The sequence below is a fragment of the Actinia tenebrosa genome, unplaced genomic scaffold (assembly GCF_029948245.1).
Source record: "Actinia tenebrosa isolate PJP-AT-01 unplaced genomic scaffold, QUT_ActTen_1.0 PGA_scaffold3__52_contigs__length_22856419, whole genome shotgun sequence".
Classification (NCBI taxonomy): domain Eukaryota; kingdom Metazoa; phylum Cnidaria; class Anthozoa; order Actiniaria; family Actiniidae; genus Actinia; species Actinia tenebrosa.
Genome location: NW_028292580.1, coordinates 11,905,010 through 11,924,987, shown reverse-complemented (window position 1 = coordinate 11,924,987; position 19,978 = coordinate 11,905,010). Strand labels below are relative to the sequence as shown.

The window sequence follows — 19,978 nt, the reverse complement described above, 5'->3', positions numbered from 1 at the left end:
ATTTTTTATTCGAAATGATAATTTCTCCCATAATAAAAACCATGCAGTGAAATCAAATCAAACTGCACTACATATTTTTTTTTTTAATTTTTTTTTTTGCGCGAGTATACTCTCCCACTTAGGAATTTTGTACACAACTTACCACCACCCCCAGGGGCTAGTTTTGTTCACTATCATCATCATCATCATTATGGAAGGAAAACGTAGAGTGCATGCACAGTTGTAAACTAAAAATGATAGTTTATTATGTCTGGTCGCGAGGGAAATAGTTTTGTTTTCCCAAGAACTCAAGCGGGAACATAAGGCTTGACAAGATCCCTTAAGTAAGAGGGAGTTATTTTTTCAGAGCTTTAAAGGTAAGCAAAACGATTTTGAAAATAATTCGCTGTTCCACTGGCAACCAATGTAAGTCGTACTGACGAGATAGGAGTAATATGATCTTGCTTATGATTCAAAGTAGCTCTTCAGTACCATTAGTAGAGAAAATTCGAAATGGCCGCCGACCAATTTGCTCAATTTTCTGAGAGAAAAAAAAAGCAAAAAACACACCAAGGAAGCTATTAATGGCTAAAACGTATCTGGTGGTAAGAAGGCTAGTTTGTGAGTACTTTGATATTGGAAATGTCTATACTTTTCTCGCGAAAAGAAATTCGTGAAAAGGCAAAAAAATAAAAATGAAAAAAACATTCGATAAAGCAAATCGTTATTTATTAAAACTAGGACTAGCTGAAACGCATTTCTAAATTTAACTAATACATAACTAAGATGACTAAAACAAATTTAAAAACAATGTACGACTCGAGTTCTTGGAATAACTGTTAATTATTGATTTGACTCAATTTGTATGACTTTCCATGAACACATCTATTTTGTTTAGCAAAATGCACAAAATTACACCGTTGCATTATCTTGTTTTAAACTACCCTATATTTTCAACATTCTATATCACCATATTGGAAGAATATTCTAGACAATGTGCAACAAACTTATCCTAACAAAATTCTAATAAGAGTGTCTGAAAAGACTAAACGACTTAAAAAAAGGCTGTAACATTATTTAGATCACTAGAAGATTGCTAGTAGATCATTAGCCATGAAGCCTTTCATCCCGGTTTCAACTCAGTCAGCGCCATTCCATGGAATTCATGATGAGCTATGGAATCATCTGGTGTCTGTCGTTACCTGGCATGACCTCTAAAGTTGTTGTTCATTTAGATTCAACTTCTCGTCATACGCGCCAATAGAGTCGTTATTCATTTGCACTTGTTGGACGGTGTCGGGCATGGCTACTTTGTTAGTCTCTGGTAAAGTCAAGCACAGTATTCCACAGATCAATGCATTGATTGCCATTATACCAAAAGGCATCAATGTATGAGCTCTTTCCTAGAAATGAATGGTTAACATAATATTAGTTTTGGGAAGACCGTATTTTGATTACTTTAGTGCTGTTTGCGGGAGGGTGATAAATTGCGCAAATATTGACATTCTTTTGTAAATAAACTTGAACTTGAACTTGAATGTGCCGCAAGTTTACACACTGCGTAATCCATATAATTTAAACCTTGTATTCTACACCATGGATCATCAATATGCCAAGCTGCCTCCCCAAGTTTCTCATCAACCCGGCCACTCCACACCGCGCCTTGCACCATATTTGCCCCATAAGATGTACCCTGCAACTGATGAAATATGCATCTTGCATAATCCGCTATGCGCTCCACCAAGTACATAGAACACCAATATTGCAATGTGCAATCTACAAATTTTAATTTGCACTCCACCCAGCAACATAGGACGCCACTTATGCACTCTGCACAATGCGTTATACACTTAACCTCACAACATACAGCTACGCACAATGCAACTTGCACCGCGCACAATGCCATACACAATTTATTGTACTCTCTACAGCAGTGATGGCGTCGCACGTCATTGATGGACAGGCTTTACGACAACGGGTCATTCTATTGCCACAATCCACATGCTACCGATACTAATTACTTTATAAAAGGTCATGCATCTCTTACCGAGAAGACCACGTATGGAGCGATAGCTGACCCTACACGAGCTGCAGAAGTTGATGTCCCCATAGCTGTGTTCCTAACGGACAAAAAGCGCTAACATTAGTTCGTACGGATAGTCTTAGTTTTATATGGATAGTCACAGCCATCGATGTCTAATTTGAAGCGGTAGTGACTCGCTTGTCGCCTTTCGGGATCTGGTTGGATCCCTGGACTCTGTATCAGACTGAGTATAGTTTTTCTTCGGGTTCTTCGATCCCCCCGCTTGGGAAACCTAACACGCTGAATTTCCGATACGATCTGTGAGTTTACTGCCATGCACTGTTGTTTCAGGGTTCGATAAAATCAAGGGGTTTTATGCTACGTTTACTCTAAGCTGCGGTATTACTCGAGCTGCAGCATTCGTGTTGTATTCTTTTATACCTCACAACAGTCGGGAAAAGTTCCGAAGAGTAGACATAGACGCCATCAAAGACAATAGTGATGAAGAACTTGCCCAACACCATGGCAGTCAGGATTTTGCCCGCCAGATAACCTGCGAGAATGCAATTGTTAGGGAATTGGTTAGCTTTTCTTCCGATTATAAAGACATGGCTTTAACTTTAATTAATTTATTACCAATTACCAAAATTTATTATGTCAATTTATGCAGTTTTACCTTTGCCTCCATCGTCATAAAAATTTAACAGTGCAGCGACAACAGTGGATAAGCCAGCCAGCCACAAAGAGGCGACAATTGACTTTTTTCTTCCAATTCTAAGACCGAAACATAACGACATAATCTTCAGTAACTTGGCACCACTCTGATATTAGCTATACTTTAAGCAATACGTTCTAGCTTTTGCAGAAGGTGCAGGAGGTACAATTTGACAAGTGCTTACTTATCAATAAATTTTCCCTTATACGAATCCTTATAACATTTTCGATTCTTATATTGAATGACATTTCTCTTATAGTCAAAATTATTAGTTGAGGCTTTGCCTTCTTACTCAGTAATATCCAGCCGGAGATAACTAGATAAAAACTAGTGTGAGCTGCGTCGGTGTTTCTAATGAAACAGTAATGATAAAAAGGTAAATTATACACCGTGAAAAGATGAAAAAACTTACTGACGTTTCGGACGCTAGTCCTTCGTTGGAGTAAAAGAGAAAGAGGTGGCAGAAAGGAGTGTTTATGTTTTATATGATACAAGAGATTATTAAATAAGCTTTCATATTCTCTTGTATGATAGAATAAGACAAAAGTAATATCCAGATTAGGGAGTCATATCATCGAGATCAAAATTACTCCGCAAGCTGCACGGATCGATTGTACTTACTTGTTTAGCAATGGAATTGCTATTGCCATGCCCACTGCCTCGCAGACAGTGGAAATGAAGAAATTCAAGTACATGTTGCCGCCAACGGTTGGTGCACTGAGCGAGATGCCATAGTAGACTAAACCGCTTACAAACCTTAAAACAATATATAAGCAATAATTGTTAGTGAACATTTTCTAGGCAAAGTATTTGGCACGTTCAATTTCATCTAGGCTTGTTTTGCCACGTTTGACCCGTATCGTTTTTTGAAATTGTTACAATTTTGAATGGGATGGGAGCATCGGCTACAAAAACCCAGCAAGAGAACCACAGTCATCTTTACGCAACCATCTGAGTAACTTACTATTGAAAACTTGCTGTTTATCTTGCAAGAATTCTCCATGTTTAAATTCAGTGGTACTTACCAGCAATACCAGGAAACCAGTGTTCTGTGTGTCAGAGTACGAGAAGCAAACAGGTCTCTAACATCACCGAGTCTCTCGTCAGTTTTTTTATCCTCGTCTTCCAGTGAAGCCAAATCGTTATCTGTCAGGACTTTTTTATTGACTCTAGCCGCGGTTTTTAAAATCTTCTTTGCTTCCTCGTTCTTCCCTCTCACGAGCAGCCATCGAAGAGATTCTGGTGTAAACCTTGGAAAAGAAAGCTGAAAAATATTCTTTCTTGTATATATGATGGTCCACAATGCAAACGAAACGAAATTCGAAAGGATATCCACTCGGTCACGAGCCCGAAGAGCCCGGTACAAACGATCTTTCTCCGTTAGGCTGCCAAGTGAACTCTAAGATCATATTTAGTATTACTTACCACCAAAATATAAAGAAGACAAGCCCTGGTGCACTTGTGATAATAGTCAGTGTACGCCAGCTCTGAACGAGGTACCCAAGTAAAGCTAACACGCACAAGGAGAAGATCCACCCAGCCCATATCCCAATGCCAATGAGGCTTCGATGACGAACGCCAACATATTCCACGACCAATACGAAAGCACAAATAGAATATCCCCCTAAAGATGAATGAACATTTTGTAAACATTCTCTTAAGTATTTAGTGTAGTCGACCAAATAAAGCCTATTATAAATATCTAGATTCTCTATACGCAAGAATGTTCTGAATATTACAAAAGGGAATAAGAATAAAGCTGGTTGAATTTTTTATTTATGTGTTTTAAATAGTTAGTTTATCTTAGTTTCTTTTTAAATCTTTCACACATTGTTTGTAAATAGGATTTTTATTGTACGACTCTCGTGTAAAGAAGTGTTACATACTTATGAAATTATCGTACTCAAATAAAGGTGCTATCTACTTATCTATCCCTCTCTAGCTTCTAGCTAAATGCTAATTATAATCGTCGCTTGTTAATGGTACATGTATAACAAAAGATATTATGCCATAACAAACGTAGGCACCATCTCCGTCTTGACTCCCTTGGCCGGGAATGATTTCAAGCCATAAATGAAATAGTTATTTCTGGAAAACATAGCAATTGATGGGTGGCAAGCGTTCCCAAGAGAGTTTAAAGGAAAAAAATATGGCGGCCATTGTGGTACCGTTAAGAATGGATGCTAATGAGAAATGTTTTTGTTAAATGGTACCAACATGGCCGCGATTACGTAACGTACAAACGAAGAATAAGTTCATTTCACTATCACACTTACCTATTCCAATTCCTGCTAGGGCTCTGAACAAGGCAAATACCCAGTACTTCTGCGCAAAGGCAGAGATGAATCCACAAGCACATGCGAGAATTGTAAATGGGAAGACAACTGGTTTTCTGCCAAATTTGTCGCTCAGGATACTGGCTAGCATGGCGCCAAATATCCATAATATGAACAAAAGGGAATTGGCGATGCTTGAGTAGACGGCGATATCACAAACCAAGTCCCACTGTGAAATAAGAATTCAAAAAAGAAAAAAACCGAACATTTGAGTTAAAAACACTTGTTTAAGATACCTATTAGCGATTATTAGCCATCATCATTTCATCTCGATACTTCAAAAAGCGGTGCAGTATTACACTAAGCAATGATCCCACTGTCTTTAATTAAGGTTAAAGCACAATTTAAAAAGTTGGTTAGGTCTCAATTTTAAACCTAGCTTGTTTTGGAAATAGAATAGGATCGTTTCAGTCACAATGAAAACCAGATTTCAAGGTTTCTTTCTTAAGGGAAAAAAAAAAAAAAAAAAAAAAAAGCATATCCTATACCTCAGAGACAATAGAATCAAAGCCATGCAACAATATTGTGAAGTGAGTTGCAAGCAACAGTGCCAATTGTATTTTATAATACCTCAGTGACGATAGAATCAAAGTCACCATCCACAGCAAACTCCCAGTCCTTTCTTGGAATACCACATCGATGGCTGTAGTCTTTATCTCCTGCTTTGAATGTTCCATTCAAGGTACAGGAGGTAGTATTTGCCGCACACCTCCATGGAGGTTCTGCAGTACTGAATGTCATAACCATCAAGACAAAGCTACAGAACACGACTGCATACGACATTAAAGCAAACACCTTCAGCTGATACAGCCCAAAACTGCCGATCTTCATTAAAATCCCTTCCACCTTTTTCCCGGTCATTTTAAATCTTCAATTGAATTTAGGTTTTAACCTGAAGATGAAAAGATACTCATGTGAGTTTAGTTTGATATGTCTCTCCTTTGATTTAAAGCCTAGGGAATGAAACCTCGACTTTAGTTTCAATAGCTTCGCTTGCTTCGTAAAAGTTCTATTCATAGTTCTACAGGAACTGAACAGACCTTTCCCCGAATTCGTTTGACTAATCACGAAACAATGGTTTCAAATCGAGGTTAGCAAGGGCGGATCCAGCCAAAATGTTAGGGGGGCGGGGGGGGGGGGGGGGGGGGGGGGGAGGCCGGGGGCTAATTGAGTTTCTTTCGTCAACACAACGGAAAACAATTAAAAAAAGCATCTAATTCTTCAGTTTTGTTTTCTGTTTGTTTTTTTTTTTTCCCCTGCTGAAGGGGGGCTTCATCCGCCCTCCCCCCCCCCCCCTAGTCTTAATGAATAAAAGAATCAAGTTCAGTCTTGACTTCAAACCATTGTTTCGTGGTCATCCAAGCGAAATCGGGAAAATGGTCTATTAATCCAACAACAGCATCCATAGAAACGCACTGCCTGAATCTTCCTTGCTATACCTCTTTTTCATAGTAGATTTACGTTGATTTTCCTTTATAGAAAAATACTAAAAAATTTGGTTCAAAATGCTCAGCTGCTACGAAAAGGAATAAAATACTCAGTTGGTGGGAGTGCTGCATGGCTGTTGAGGGACTTATTCGGTCAGCACTAATGTAAAATTAATTTATTCATCGTTTAGACCTTGAGTCGGAATTAATATTCCCGTCATTGCTGAAACTGAAGCTGGGAGCCTAGCAATACTTGGTGTATGAACACACCGATATCAAAAAAGTGATACGAAGAAACAAAAAAACATATTGAACATGATATAACACTAAATATAAGCCCAGACCTATCCCTAAACATAACCAGAGATGTTCCCTGACCTAACCATTAAGGACACGTAAGCGACCGCAATAATAAATGCAGGCATAAGCTACATAGGATGCATCGGTTCAAAGGTCTATTACGGCGTTGAGACGTTGTATAAATGCGCTATATAACAACTTTCCATTATTATTATTATTATTATTATTATTATTATTATTATCATCATTATTATTATTATTATTGTTCTAAAAACGCTCGAACTGAATTTTCGGTCGGTAACATCTATAAACTTTATCATCATCATCATCATCATCATCATTATTATTATTTTTAACATATATTATTAGGATTAGTTTTTCCTAAATAGATTTTATTGTTATACATTAGTAGATATATTTTTATTATATATTATTATTTTAGTATATTTTATTATAGTTTTTCTTTTTCTCTTTTCTTTTCTTTTCTTTTTATTTATTTTAATTTTATTATAAATAGATTTTAAATATAAGAATAAAAATATTATCATCATCATCATCATCATCATCATCATTACTATTATTATCAGGTTGCCAATTCCTGTTTGATGGAGAGGCTAACTACAATCCTCTTAGAGTTTTATCAACTGGATTTGTCCATCAAATCGTAATTTTTCCTTTGATCAACTGTACGATCGACCAGTCAGCCTCGCGCTACCGAAAGTTTAATGGTATATGGGCTGCAATCAGAGTTATGTAATATATACAGCCATATGCACAACCTTTGACCAATATGTATGTATTATACAGTCAATTCAAAATACGTTGTCGTCGACTGGCTCAAGCCTACGCGACTGGACCGGGAAAAAAATATGGTTAAAAATCACTGAAGCGGTTTAAATATTCGTTCTGAATAAATTGTTCCCGCTAGTAATAAGATAATAATGGCGAGAAACAATCCATCAAATGCATGTCTTTGGGTTTGGGAAAGAAAAACAAGGTAGTTATGATTCAGTTCACAATTTCGAAAATATGAAGGCATTAAAAAAACGTCTCCTTCAACACTTCCCGCTCGCCTACGAACGTTCGTGCTGTAAACCAGGCATAACTAGTCAGATAAAATTATGCAGTCAACTCGGCTTCAATGATTACTACCCATAGTTCCTTTCGGTCCAGTCGCGTAGTCTTGAGCTGGTCGACGACAACATTTTTTGAATTGACTATATGTGAAACAGTACCTACCATTGATGCTGTGTGCTTTGAAGCGATGTATTCAAAGTTCAAATCACCATATGGACTATTAATATTCTTATAGTTACCAACTATATATATATTTATATAAATCTGGATGCTTGAGTCTATACTGTCGGTAGAGTGCTCGATGCAATAAGTTGCAGAGCGTAATAGATTGTAAAGTCTGGCTGATGATCGTGTAAGTGTGAATTCAACTCGGAGTAACAGCTAAATTGATGTTTGGTATTTCATTTATCTATAATCTATAAATGGATAATCTATATATCTGAATCATCAACGGTAGATATATATATGTGTATATTGTATGCTAACGCTGGATAACGAGGATTATATAACCACGTAAACGTATCTTTTCCCTGTGCCTCTGCAGGATCTACCGTTGATGCACCACATACACTGTTAATATTCTCATAGTTATCAGCTATGCTGAGCTTACCTTTTCGGCGAGAGACTCGATGCACTTAATCTTTAAATTATTGTTTGTTATACTGATCGATCGTAAAAGATCGCTATACTCTTCCCTTCAGCAGTTATTTCTGCCGCTAGACAACCAGGCTTCATGTATTGGTCCTCTTCTCTTAATGACTTGTTAACAAAAGCAGGGGCGAACTGTTATCATAAAAAATATTCTAAAAAAACATCTTTTGTTTGTCGTCTCATGCGAAACAAAGGATTGAATATTTATAGCGATTCAGCTCAGTTGGCGAGTTCAAAGGGTGGTAGATTTAGTTATATCATTATGGAATCATCTTCATCGATGAATATTAATATATTATAACTGAAAGTTTTTACCTTTACTTAAATGTAATATGGATCGACTTACTAGAGTTAATAAAAACATCTATTCAAAGTCGATCATTTGCATATGTTATATTATCAATGCAATCTATAGCTATGATAATCCCCGTCTGTTGATTGGTCCTCGGCTGACGTAAATACCCTCTGCATGAATTATTTCATAATAATAATAGAGTGCTCGCACTAAACCCGTGAAACAAATACTAATTTTTAGTACAAAATAGTAATAATCAAACAATAGGATACAAAGGATTCTGTATGAAATACTACTAATTAGTACTAAATATCATTCACAGGTTTAGTGCGTGCACTCTAATTAATCTTTTTAAATAATTTAATAATAATAATAATAATAATAATAATTTATTTTAAGAAAAGGAAAATTGTATTTGGTATCTATATGGATATATATGACGTATAGATTATCTCTTCGCATATCCTACAATGAAAAATATATCTATTTATAATAATAAAAAAATAAAAAATAAAAAAAGAGAAAAAGAAAATCTATAATAAAATATACTATAATAAAAATATATCTACTAATGTATAACCATAAAATCTATTTAGTAAAAATTAATCCTAATAATATGTGTTAAAAAAATAATAATGGCAATTATTTATATATATTTTTTTAAGTATTTAGCTAATTGCTGCATTTGCAGTCTCAACATGCAGCGTGCACTCTAATAATAATAATAATAATAATAATAATAATAATAATAATAACAATAACAATAATAATAATAATAATAATAGTAATAATAGTAATAATAATAATGATGATGATAATGATAATAATGATAATAATAATAATGTCTTTAAATCGATAGGATACATATCAATTTTTACAACAATAAAATGAATAAAATGTAAAGAGGCTATATAAATAAAAAAGAAAAATTTTAACTACTTACAAATATTTAAAAACTAATCTATTTATAAAACTGGTCTTAAAACGATCTTTGTTGATCATAGATCTTATAAAGCTAATATTCATAAGATTTACATTTGTACTTTTATGCTTTGGCAAACATGATAGAAAATAATGTATGCTGATTATTCTTCGATTGCACGTTACGTCATCGTCATCGTTAACCCATCAATTTAAAGTCTAGTTTTTTAAGAAGATCTAATATAGCTACAATGGTCTACAAATCGGTACATAGCTTTGCTCCTGGTTATCTTCATGCCTAGTTTGTAAATCGTTCTAGCAGTCATGATTATTCTTTGAAAGACAGCAATGAAAAACTTGCCCTCCCCTTGCCACGAACAAATTTGTTGCAAAAAAGTTTTAGTTACTCTGGGGACTCCTTATGGAAAAACGGCCAAGTCCCTAAGGGCATTCAAGTCAGGCTGTAAAAAGCATTTCTCCATGAATAACGGGACTAAACTTCACACGGCACTCATGTAAAGCAGTTATTTGAACTTATTTTTCTTAATTGGTTTATTCAATTTTATTGCATTCTCAAATTTTTGTATTTTTACTGCTTGAGACGTCCGTGTATAAATTTAAAAAAACTTATGTGTTTGCTCAAATACCTCCTTTTTTACACCTGTCTAAAAAACATTGAATAGTCGTAAGCTCAGGTGTGGATGCACCATATACGCTTAAAGCATAACATATTTTAGGAATGACTAAAGATAATGCCACTCCTGCAAGTAATCAGTCAAGAGCTTTGTGGCCCTCCCGACCCACCCTCATCAATCTGTGTTCGGTGATGACACTTTCTTCTTCAAAAAGTCGGGGCTCTTTTGCGAGTTTTTATCTGGTAAACACTACGTCCTTTTAGGGAAAGGTTATACAAATCTGCAAGCAGGAGGGAGGCAAAAGCATCCGAGCAACGTGACACTTCGCATCGTATTTACATACGATCCCGAGTGTTAATTTATCACCATATCTAATTACCATAACAACGAAGAAAAGAGAATATAACTAAAATATAAATCCTTGCGTTGATATGGAGTACTAGTATAAATGCTGTGCCCTTAAAATTCGTGTTAATAAAATATTATTAACGCATGTCAACATGGCTTGCGGTTGCCGCATGAATACAACTAGAAACAGCTGGGCCCGGTTGTACGAAGGGTGGATAGTGCTATCTGACGGATAAATTTTATCCAGTTGATAAATTTATTGCATAACAGCATCGACTTATCCACTGGATAAGGATTTATTCGTCGGATAACTAACCACCATGCGTACGACCGGGCCGTGTAGTCTGCTGCTCACCAGTTTCAAGAAATGAGTACAAATTACAAAAAAGACAGTCTACGACTGCAAATGGCTAATGATATACATATTTTGTTGGGTTTGCGGTTAAGTGTTGCTTTGTTTTGATCTATTTTTTTATGTAATGCACCAAAGAGATCGAAATAAATCAACACGAATATAGAAAAACTATGGGAATTTAATGAATACAGGGCCGTAGCAAGGGAAGGACAACTGAAATATACCACGAGACAATATCACAAATGACAGTCTATACCTTCAAAGAAGTTAATGAACAATTACACCAGCTTTGCTAAAAAAAATATTTATAAATTCCTATGAGTTATTTTGTAATTATTTTTATATTTTCGTATCACAACGTTCCTGTATTTAGGTGTATATAGAATAGATGAGCATTTGCTTGCTTATTTACCAGTTATTAGCTATCCAGAATGATATTTTCTAGAATTTTAATTGGCTATTTTTTTTATTTTATCGCCCAATCGGATTGGTTTGACAGTGTAGTGACATTTGCGTGCGACCGTCGTGTCCGCGCCGTGTTCATGCCGCGTTTCGGGTATTTTATTGATCTGGCGTATCCTTTGCCGTGTCACGACCGTGTTCGTGCAGTGCGTTTTTCATGAAAACTGCTCTAACGCATTAGAAACGTTACACGATCAGTTTATTTATGGCAATCCCTAGTATTCAATAACAGCACTCCTGGCTTGTGTATAACAAGAGATTATGATTGCAAACTCAATTAATCAAAACTTTAAAAATAACGAGGCCTTTTTTAACACCTTAGGACAATTATTCAAATGTCTGTATCATTGCAAGTTCACCGTTCTTCTGGCTTCGATGCAAACCACGGCTACGCGCATGCAGGGAATTGTGAAAGCGGCTATTCTATTGATGGTATCCACTGGATGGTATAAAAGGAAATAAAACTATCCCCGACTCTCATCTCTTTGCCAGTCTTGGTGATGGCTTCAGATAACTACTTTTCCGGGTATTTTCGTACAGCTCAGATGGATCGTTTTCAGTTTCGTAATCATTGTCATAGTTAATGTCATCTTTACCCTTTATATTTGGAGATTTGCTCCTCATTCTCGGAGAGGGAATGGGCCGATCAACATTAGGTCCATCTAGGGTCTTTTCTAATGATGTTGATCTTGGTGGAGGCGGGGGAACTTCTTCATCTTCCGCGGGAACATCATTGCTATAGCCAGCTCTGTTCTCTCTTATTACCTCGTTGTTTTCATAAATGTTTTCTAGCTCCATGTTATCTTTACTTTGTTTCTTAGGGATATCGGTTTTTTCCTTTGTCACGGATAAATGAGGAACGCTACTATTTTTGATTTTTCCTTCATTATTCCCTGTACCTTGACCCCCCAAATTCTTTTCTTTCTTTCTACATTTTGGTCTCCATATTTTCTTGTACATTGATTGCATTGCTTCTGGCTTCAGTTCATCTTTGACCACTTCATTAATAGTGTTCTCATACACAGCTGCATTCTCAAGGTTGTCAGGATTTTCCAATTCTTCCATTGTTAAGTAATCATCGCCTCCACTGTCCAGCTTGTCCTCATTTTCTTCATGTTTTGGAATCGGTTTTTTCATGGATAGAGGTCTTTTGATTTTATTGATTAAACCCTGAAAAAGAGTTCCAGAGAAGAACAAAATTTTAACATGAGAAGAGCAGAATGAAAATATGTATTTGCAGCCACCTGTTACATTCATTCAGTATATCTGAACCCCCTTTGACCTCATGTTTCATTCATTCAATAACTGAACCCCATTTGACCTCATGTTCCATTCATTCAATAACTGAACCCCCTTTGACTTCACGTTTCATTCCTTCAATATGTGGACCCCCTTTGACCTCATGTTCCATTCATTCAGTATCTGAACCCCCTTTGACCTCAAGTTCCATTCATTCAATGACTGGACCCCTTTGACCTCATGTTACATTCATTCAATAACTGAACCCCCTTTGACCTCATGTTCAATTCATTCAATAACTGAACCCCCTTTGACCTCATGTTCCATTCATTCAATAACTGAACCCCCTTCCTCATGTTCCATTCATTCAATAACTGAACCCCCTTTGACCTCATGTTCCATTCATTCAGTATCTGGATCCCTTTGACCCCATGTTCCATTCATTCAGTATCTGGACACCCTTTGACCCCATGTTCCATTCATTCAGTATCTGGGCCCCTTTGACCTCATGTTACATTCATTATGATATGCTAGGTACTAAAAGATACTAAAGATATGCTAGGTACTAAAAGAAGATAATTTCAAAATATTTCTTACACTTATTATGGAATGTTTTTCATCAATGGGCAAATCATAATCTGGGTCTTCATAAGTGCTATCGCAGGTACTAGCATCGGGTTCAAAGCCTAAATTTGCACTGTCTTTTCGTTGTGTGCTAGCACGATTTGGCCGCGAAAATACGACTGGTCCTGAATTTTCTCTCTCGACATCTTGATCACCTGTCATTTGTTGTTGACTTTCTTTTCTGTCATTCCTATTTACAAGTAAAAAAATAGTGATATTTCAATAAAAAATAAGTGTTTTTAATGTCACTGAAATCACAAAAACAAAAACAGGGAGCACAATTATTTTACCTGTGAAAAAAGTAAAGAAAGTAAACTTAGAAAGAAACCATAAGGAACCATAAGGAACTCAGAACGAACGCTAGATAAACATACTTATTTCAATAAAGTTAGTCACCAAAAACCTAGAAAGCTGTGATCGCTGAGAATCATGGGGAAATGTTTTATATCCAACAAGGTTGAGGATACTCAGAGGAGGTGAACTTGTTACTGGTAGAAGATCTCAAGTCCATCAACAGTTATCAAGCGCTTGAAACATGTAAAATGTATCTACCCATAATCCTTGCCGGTCTCAGCTTTGTAGATTTTCAGGTGACTAACTTTGTTGAAATAAGTGTATACACTTATTTCAATAAAGTTAGTCACCAAAAAACCTAGAAAGCTGAGATCAATGAGGATCATGGGAAACTTTTAATATCAAACGAGTAAAGTTTTTGATACAATTTGCTGCTTGAGGATGCTCAGAAGAGGTGAGACTGTAACTGGTATAAGATCTAAAATCCATCAATAGTTATTAAAGCGGTTGAAACATGTAAAATGTATCTACCCATAGTCATTGCCGGTCTCTGCTTTGTAGCTTTTCAGGTGACTAACTTTGTTGAAATAAGTGTATATAAACTCAGTATACGTTTCAGCATTCATTGATTGATATTTTTTCGGCATGAGTAATTGCGCTCGCTCCATTATGTTCAAATTCTCGTTGGACAGGGCAAACCCCAAAGTAATAAATATATCGATTCACTCTTGACATATCCGTTTTCCACTCACTTGATCACTTGATTGCGTTTTCTGCGAATCCAGAAAAACAGTACGAGGAGAATAATGGCGAGAAATATAAGACAACTGACTACGATAGCTGCAATAACCCCTTTACTGAGGGCGCTGGAGTTGATGTTGGAATCCTGTGGCAAACAAAGCAAAAACTTTAAAGGTTAGATTCAATTAGTTTAGCGAGACTAATCCGAAAAATGGTCGGAGAATGGTGGCGCGCGCACGTTTTTGACGCAAATGTTCCCGCCAAATCCATACAAACTCCATCAGTTTTTTTCTACTATTTTCTTGTGATTCTTGTAATTTGAAATATCTAAAATAGAATTATTAGTTATAGCAGTAACAACCAATTGAAAAATTCTTGAAAAATGTATAGATATAATAGCCAGACCTGGTGTGTTTTGGGGTGCCACCACATGACAATAACAATAACACAACCACGATTTATTATAGTTGATCTAATAAAAATAAAAAAATAAATAAATAAAAAAAAAAAACTAATGTGAAATGAATATCTTACCGTGGTCGTCATTGATGTTGAGTTTGTCGGAGGATGTGTCGAAGATGGGGGCAGCTTATATGGACCTTTAAATATATTTTAATAGTTATTACTTCGTATCGATAGATATACAAAAAATTGTGACGGGTTAGTAACACTGCCACTAATGTTAACGGGATCATCCTTTTAGTATTGCGACTTCTTGAACTGTAAAATAAATGAGTCTGGACGTTCGCAGTTTTGGCTTGAATTCCATTCGTTATCCATTTGAAAAAAGCAATCTGACATTCACAAACAATGTAAAGCGCCTTTGATTATATCTACATAGAAAGGGCGCTATATAAATCATAAATCGTTTCATTTAGCATTCCATATTTTATTTGTAGGTTGCTTCAGGTTTTGTAATTAATAAATCGTGAATTTGAAAATGCCAAAAGTATATCCCAGCTAGAAACATAAAAATGCTATCAAAGGTGACTAATTTTGGCGTAAGCCTAAAAGAAAAAGTATGCAAGACTTACATGCTATTTGGCTGGGCAGCTTCAACAGAAAGCATGTGCTATTTCGTTTCGGACATTGGACCATAACATTGTATAATGCTCCTTGAAAACTGTCTCTTGAATTGCTGACCTAAAAATATCAATAGGAGGCATGAATATTCATCAGATTAAAGTTGCCTGACTGCACACATAAGTGCAATATCTTAGTACTACTTCAGCATGATCACGAAGAAAGATCGCATTTCCGGTCTTAACCAAGGAAGCAAAACAAAACAAAGCATGTCTATTCTCAGTTTCACAAAGATAGTTCCAGTCATTGAACTTTGAGCAAATTTTTTTGGCGAGTGGCCAACGTAATGAGAAGTGGTTTTTGAATTCAAGGATCTATAGTGGGATTGGTGAAGTTTTAAACTTTGTTATTGGTCAAACAGGAAAATAATAACCGCCACTTCAAACCCTGCAAGTAAAGTCTGCTTTCGTAACATAAGTTGTTATATTTTACCAGTAAAGCTTGGTTGATTCTGAGCTTGACAGATATTAATTTTTTTAATGGGAGATGACTGAAAATGGTTGAAATTACTTTCCTAATTTGTAAATCAGAACTACATGCCCTAGAGACGTGCACATGATAGCGTCATCATACTTCAACTACAAGAATGCTTCACGAGTCCCCTCCTCCCTCCGCAACCCATGAAAATTATAAGCCAAAATAATGGCGTAAGGGACTCTGCACGATAGCGGTAGTCTATGGATACGTCTTCTTAATCAAGAAATTCTATTTAGGAATCATGATGTAGTTAATTAGGATGAAAAATGCGCTGCACATATTAAATCTACCACGTCGTGAAATGAAGTAAACACGAGACCAATATCAATAAAACTTACATTAAGAACGTATTTAGAACTACCATTTAGCACTTCTGGCGGATTGAATGTTATTATTCCCGTAATATTCTTCACTGTTATCCATGTTCCATTCTTGTTTCTGTACGAAACTGCCAAAGAACAATTTTTGGAGGAAAGATATAGTGTGGTACTGGAATCTCTTTGAAGAACAGTTCGATTAATTTGACTAAATGCCGAACAACCTGGAAAAAATATTGTATTTTAACAAATTAATTTAAGGAGAGAAAAAACAACAGATAAACTGTTTTAAAGAAGCCGTTGCAACATCTTAAAATCAAGGGCTCCAGTATTATGCGTATGATGCATAATCATCGTTTGCAACCACATGTATTTTGCTGGCACCAAAATATTTTTTGGTGCCAATAAAACAAACATCCTCATGACCACATAGAGCTAGAGATAATACGACTCTGAGCAAAAGATTGTGGCATTAAAGCATTTCTGGAACGAGCTATGGGCGAACTAATTTTCCGATTTCTAAGTGTAAATGTATGGCGAAAGCTCGCAGGATGATATCCAATATCATCCAACATGGCGGCCAAAATTTCAACAACAAAAAAATTAATGTCAACAACTTATTGAACTTATTTTAGACGTTAATAGTTCGAAAGAAAAAACATGTAAAACACTTAAAGTATTTGATTTGGCAAAAATATTTTTATTTACATGACTTTTCAGGCCTGTAATCAGCGTAAGGTCAGGCCGTGAAGAAATTCAAATTTGCACTGACTCGAAGCGAACTGAATTGTTTTGCAATAAGTCAGATTATAGTTCTCTAAAACATACCAAAGAATCAAGTTTATGGCATTCATTTTAATTTTATGTTTGGGGGGGGGGGGATCTAAGACGAAAAAATGATAACCTCAGCAAAGTTCGGTTCAAAATTTTGAAAGTCTTCTGATATACTAAAAAAAATAGCAATTTTTATTGAATATTTCTCTTAAATTTTATTTATGTCATTGTTTCTTACTCCCCTTTGGAGCCAGGAATGTTTTTGCCGGGTCTTGCCTTGATTAGGCAAAACATACCAAAGAATCAAGTTCATGGCATCGTAAGAATCGTAATAATTATAGCATCCTTGCTTACGTACGTGACGCAACTGGCTTTTGAAATTATCAGAAACAATAACTTCTATTTTATAGGAAGTAATTTATTTTATTATGCTAAGTTTTATGTTATTTTGTTATTGTTAGTAACAAATGGCTTCTGTTTTATAGAAAGTAATTTATTTTATTAAGCTAACTTTTATGTTATTTTGTTCTGATATTTCAGAACTGATGTCGATGGACACATTGGTATGCCATACAATAATATTGAGGTGAACTGGAAAGTGAAATGCCACGCCACGGCTAGCGCTGATGATGAACTGACAAACGTGGCTGCATCATCAACCGCATGCAAAATTAATCAAACTACTAAATTTTAGGTAAACCAATTACTTTATTCTTATTTATCATCATGATATCCCTTACCCCCATATGAAATGCTATCGGGAAGGCACTTGCAGTTTCTTCCATCGAAGCCAAATGTGTTGGCATCTTCTGGACAAGAACAGGAACAATTTTTTCCACCATGTAAAACTTGATCTTGAGCGCCAAAAACTTCACAAATTTTTCTTCTTGAAGCCACTTGACATAAAAAATTTGGAAAGATAACTTTGTCTATCGATCCTACCTCAGTTTGAATATTAACATTGTCTGTTAAAGTAGCGGGGATGATTAAGACAAGAAAGAGTGCAATGTGAAAAAATACATGCAGCGATAAATCAAACATCGTGGACTTTAAAAATGATGTGACTGAGTGAAACTTGACCAGGCTTATCCAATAGCTACATCTGCTGAGCTAACTGTGACGTTAGTTTATTCTTCAGCAGGAGAAGCTTGATGATTTTGATTCATGTTCCTTATGGACCTCCGCCTTCACTCGAGTGGCTGCAAGAAGTCGACTTTCGCTTCGTTTCCAATTGTAAGAAAATCTGCTTTAAAAGTGAAGGCTAACATTTCATTTTCTTTGATCATGAGACAATTGAAAGTGTCCAATTAATCCAGAACAATCTTCATTGATTCACTATCTAATTGCTCTTGAATTTATGCAATTATGGCGTTGAGGAAACGTCTAGTCTTCTGTCAATCATGCGGCTGCTGGCACGATGTTTTATCCAATACTTGCTAATGTTGAATTTCTAATATTTATATACTTTTTTGCTCTCAAAAATTCTCGCTCACAGCACTCTTATTAATCGTATTAGATAAAAAAAATGGTGTCCTATTTTTTCTTAATTTTACTTTGCAAGAGGTGTCTTCCCAATTGTGAAAGCCTTTTAATGTCTAATAACAGGAAAGACATTCCAGCATCGAAATGTATATGGTTTTTTTATTCTATTTAATTCGAACGCGCACGCTAGCGACTGCTAACCATGCATGAAGCCCTTGCTTGATGCGTGTCTTTCTCCTCCAGCGATAGTACATGCTCAAGCAAGAAAAATAAGGGTTTTGAAATTCTGTCGAGAAAAATCAAGAAACACGAGTACGTTACTTTCGCAAATAATTTCGATTTTAAATAATCCATATCATACTTTTTATATCCATTTGTCCTAAACGCAAGATATTCATTACTCCATTTCATTTTGTACCGAAACATGGCAATATCAAAAATAATATCCTATTGGATACCAAAAATAACTTTATTTCAAACAGTGTCACGTCAGCAAAGAACCCGGAAAAAAATCCACCTTATTTTGAACAAGACAGTGGTGCATGAATTGTGACGTTCAAATTTGTAAAGCAAATTTAAAAATAAAATGGACTACAAATTTAGTGTGACGTACGGCAAAACGATTTCCGGGTCCAAATTAATCGAAAAGCACTTCCATAAATATTAACTCTTATTTTCTTCATAGATTTGTGTTATGGTAAATTGTTTCAGATGGAGAATAAGGCCCCGTCCACACGTATCCGGAAATTTTTGTATCCGCATCAGCAAATTTTATGAAAACGGATACGTGTGGACGGTGAAAACGATTCGAATACGCTGCGTGTGGACGCAAACATTTTCGTATCCGCAAAAAATAATTTGCGGATACAAAAATTTCCGGATACGTGTGGACGGGGCCCAAATCATCGAGAACATTTTTCGCTTTATTTATTTGTGATCAGTTGATTCGAAAATACGTACGTCATAACATAAAAAAGCTCCGCTATTGCTTACTATCAATCACGTGACTTCTTGGAGTTGCCTGGGAGGCAAACAAGCGGTTGACTGGGGGGCAACTAGCGGATGCTAAGTCAAAACATATCAAAATAAGTCCTCAAACTATTGTATTTGACTATTTTCACGACATCAAACCAGAAAACAAGAGATCAAAACAACCTCCAGGATTCTACAAGCCATCAAAAAAGAGCTATTACCGGAAGTGACGTCTATTGATAGCAACCTATTGCACCATTGATACACGCAATACCACTGAAAGGAAACACAAACTGAAGGTGTCCTAAGGAAAGAGGAAAAATAGACAAAAACTGAAATCACGCAAAAGAATAAGGATTTTAACAGACCACCTTTCATCCATTACCTTGAGCATTATCACTTGTGATGGCGCTTGAGAAATAGGGTACTTTAAAATCTTATCATAAAGGGA

The 19,978-nt window shown here is 35.9% G+C and overlaps 2 protein-coding genes across 2 annotated transcripts; both read right to left on the bottom strand.

Moving 5' to 3' along the window:
- Positions 1 to 691: 691 nt before the first annotated feature.
- LOC116304897 (organic cation transporter protein) lies at positions 692 to 8,643 on the bottom strand. The gene is made up of 10 exons (XM_031714684.2): positions 8,468 to 8,643; positions 5,624 to 5,945; positions 4,994 to 5,222; positions 4,143 to 4,341; positions 3,743 to 3,967; positions 3,339 to 3,473; positions 2,679 to 2,776; positions 2,444 to 2,555; positions 2,027 to 2,099; positions 692 to 1,382 (listed from the first exon to the last, which is right to left on the bottom strand). Exons 2-10 carry the CDS (start codon positions 5,912 to 5,914, stop codon positions 1,194 to 1,196), a joined length of 1,551 nt encoding a protein of 516 aa, XP_031570544.1. The 5' UTR covers positions 5,915 to 5,945; positions 8,468 to 8,643; the 3' UTR covers positions 692 to 1,193.
- Positions 8,644 to 11,222: 2,579 nt separating this feature from the next.
- On the bottom strand, positions 11,223 to 18,582 carry LOC116304890 (uncharacterized). The gene is made up of 7 exons (XM_031714678.2): positions 17,814 to 18,582; positions 16,321 to 16,523; positions 15,457 to 15,565; positions 14,957 to 15,021; positions 14,434 to 14,567; positions 13,361 to 13,577; positions 11,223 to 12,694 (listed from the first exon to the last, which is right to left on the bottom strand). Exons 1-7 carry the CDS (start codon positions 18,112 to 18,114, stop codon positions 12,002 to 12,004), a joined length of 1,722 nt encoding a protein of 573 aa, XP_031570538.2. The 5' UTR covers positions 18,115 to 18,582; the 3' UTR covers positions 11,223 to 12,001.
- Positions 18,583 to 19,978: the final 1,396 nt, after the last annotated feature.

Coding starts and splice junctions, on each gene's coding strand:
- LOC116304897 (XM_031714684.2), bottom strand. CDS start 5,914: ATGACCGGGAAAAAGGTGGAAGGGATTTTAATGAAGATCGGCAGTTTT. Junction 4,342..4,993: donor CCTAGCAGGAATTGGAATAG/GTAAGTGTGATA, acceptor ATTCATCTTTAG/GGGGATATTCTATTTGTGCT. Junction 2,100..2,443: donor CTTTTCCCGACTGTTGTGAG/GTATAAAAGAAT, acceptor TTTGTCCGTTAG/GAACACAGCTATGGGGACAT.
- LOC116304890 (XM_031714678.2), bottom strand. CDS start 18,114: ATGTTTGATTTATCGCTGCATGTATTTTTTCACATTGCACTCTTTCTT. Junction 14,568..14,956: donor CAACATCAATGACGACCACG/GTAAGATATTCA, acceptor TGTTTGCCACAG/GATTCCAACATCAACTCCAG. Junction 13,578..14,433: donor AAACGCAATCAAGTGATCAA/GTGAGTGGAAAA, acceptor ACTTGTAAATAG/GAATGACAGAAAAGAAAGTC.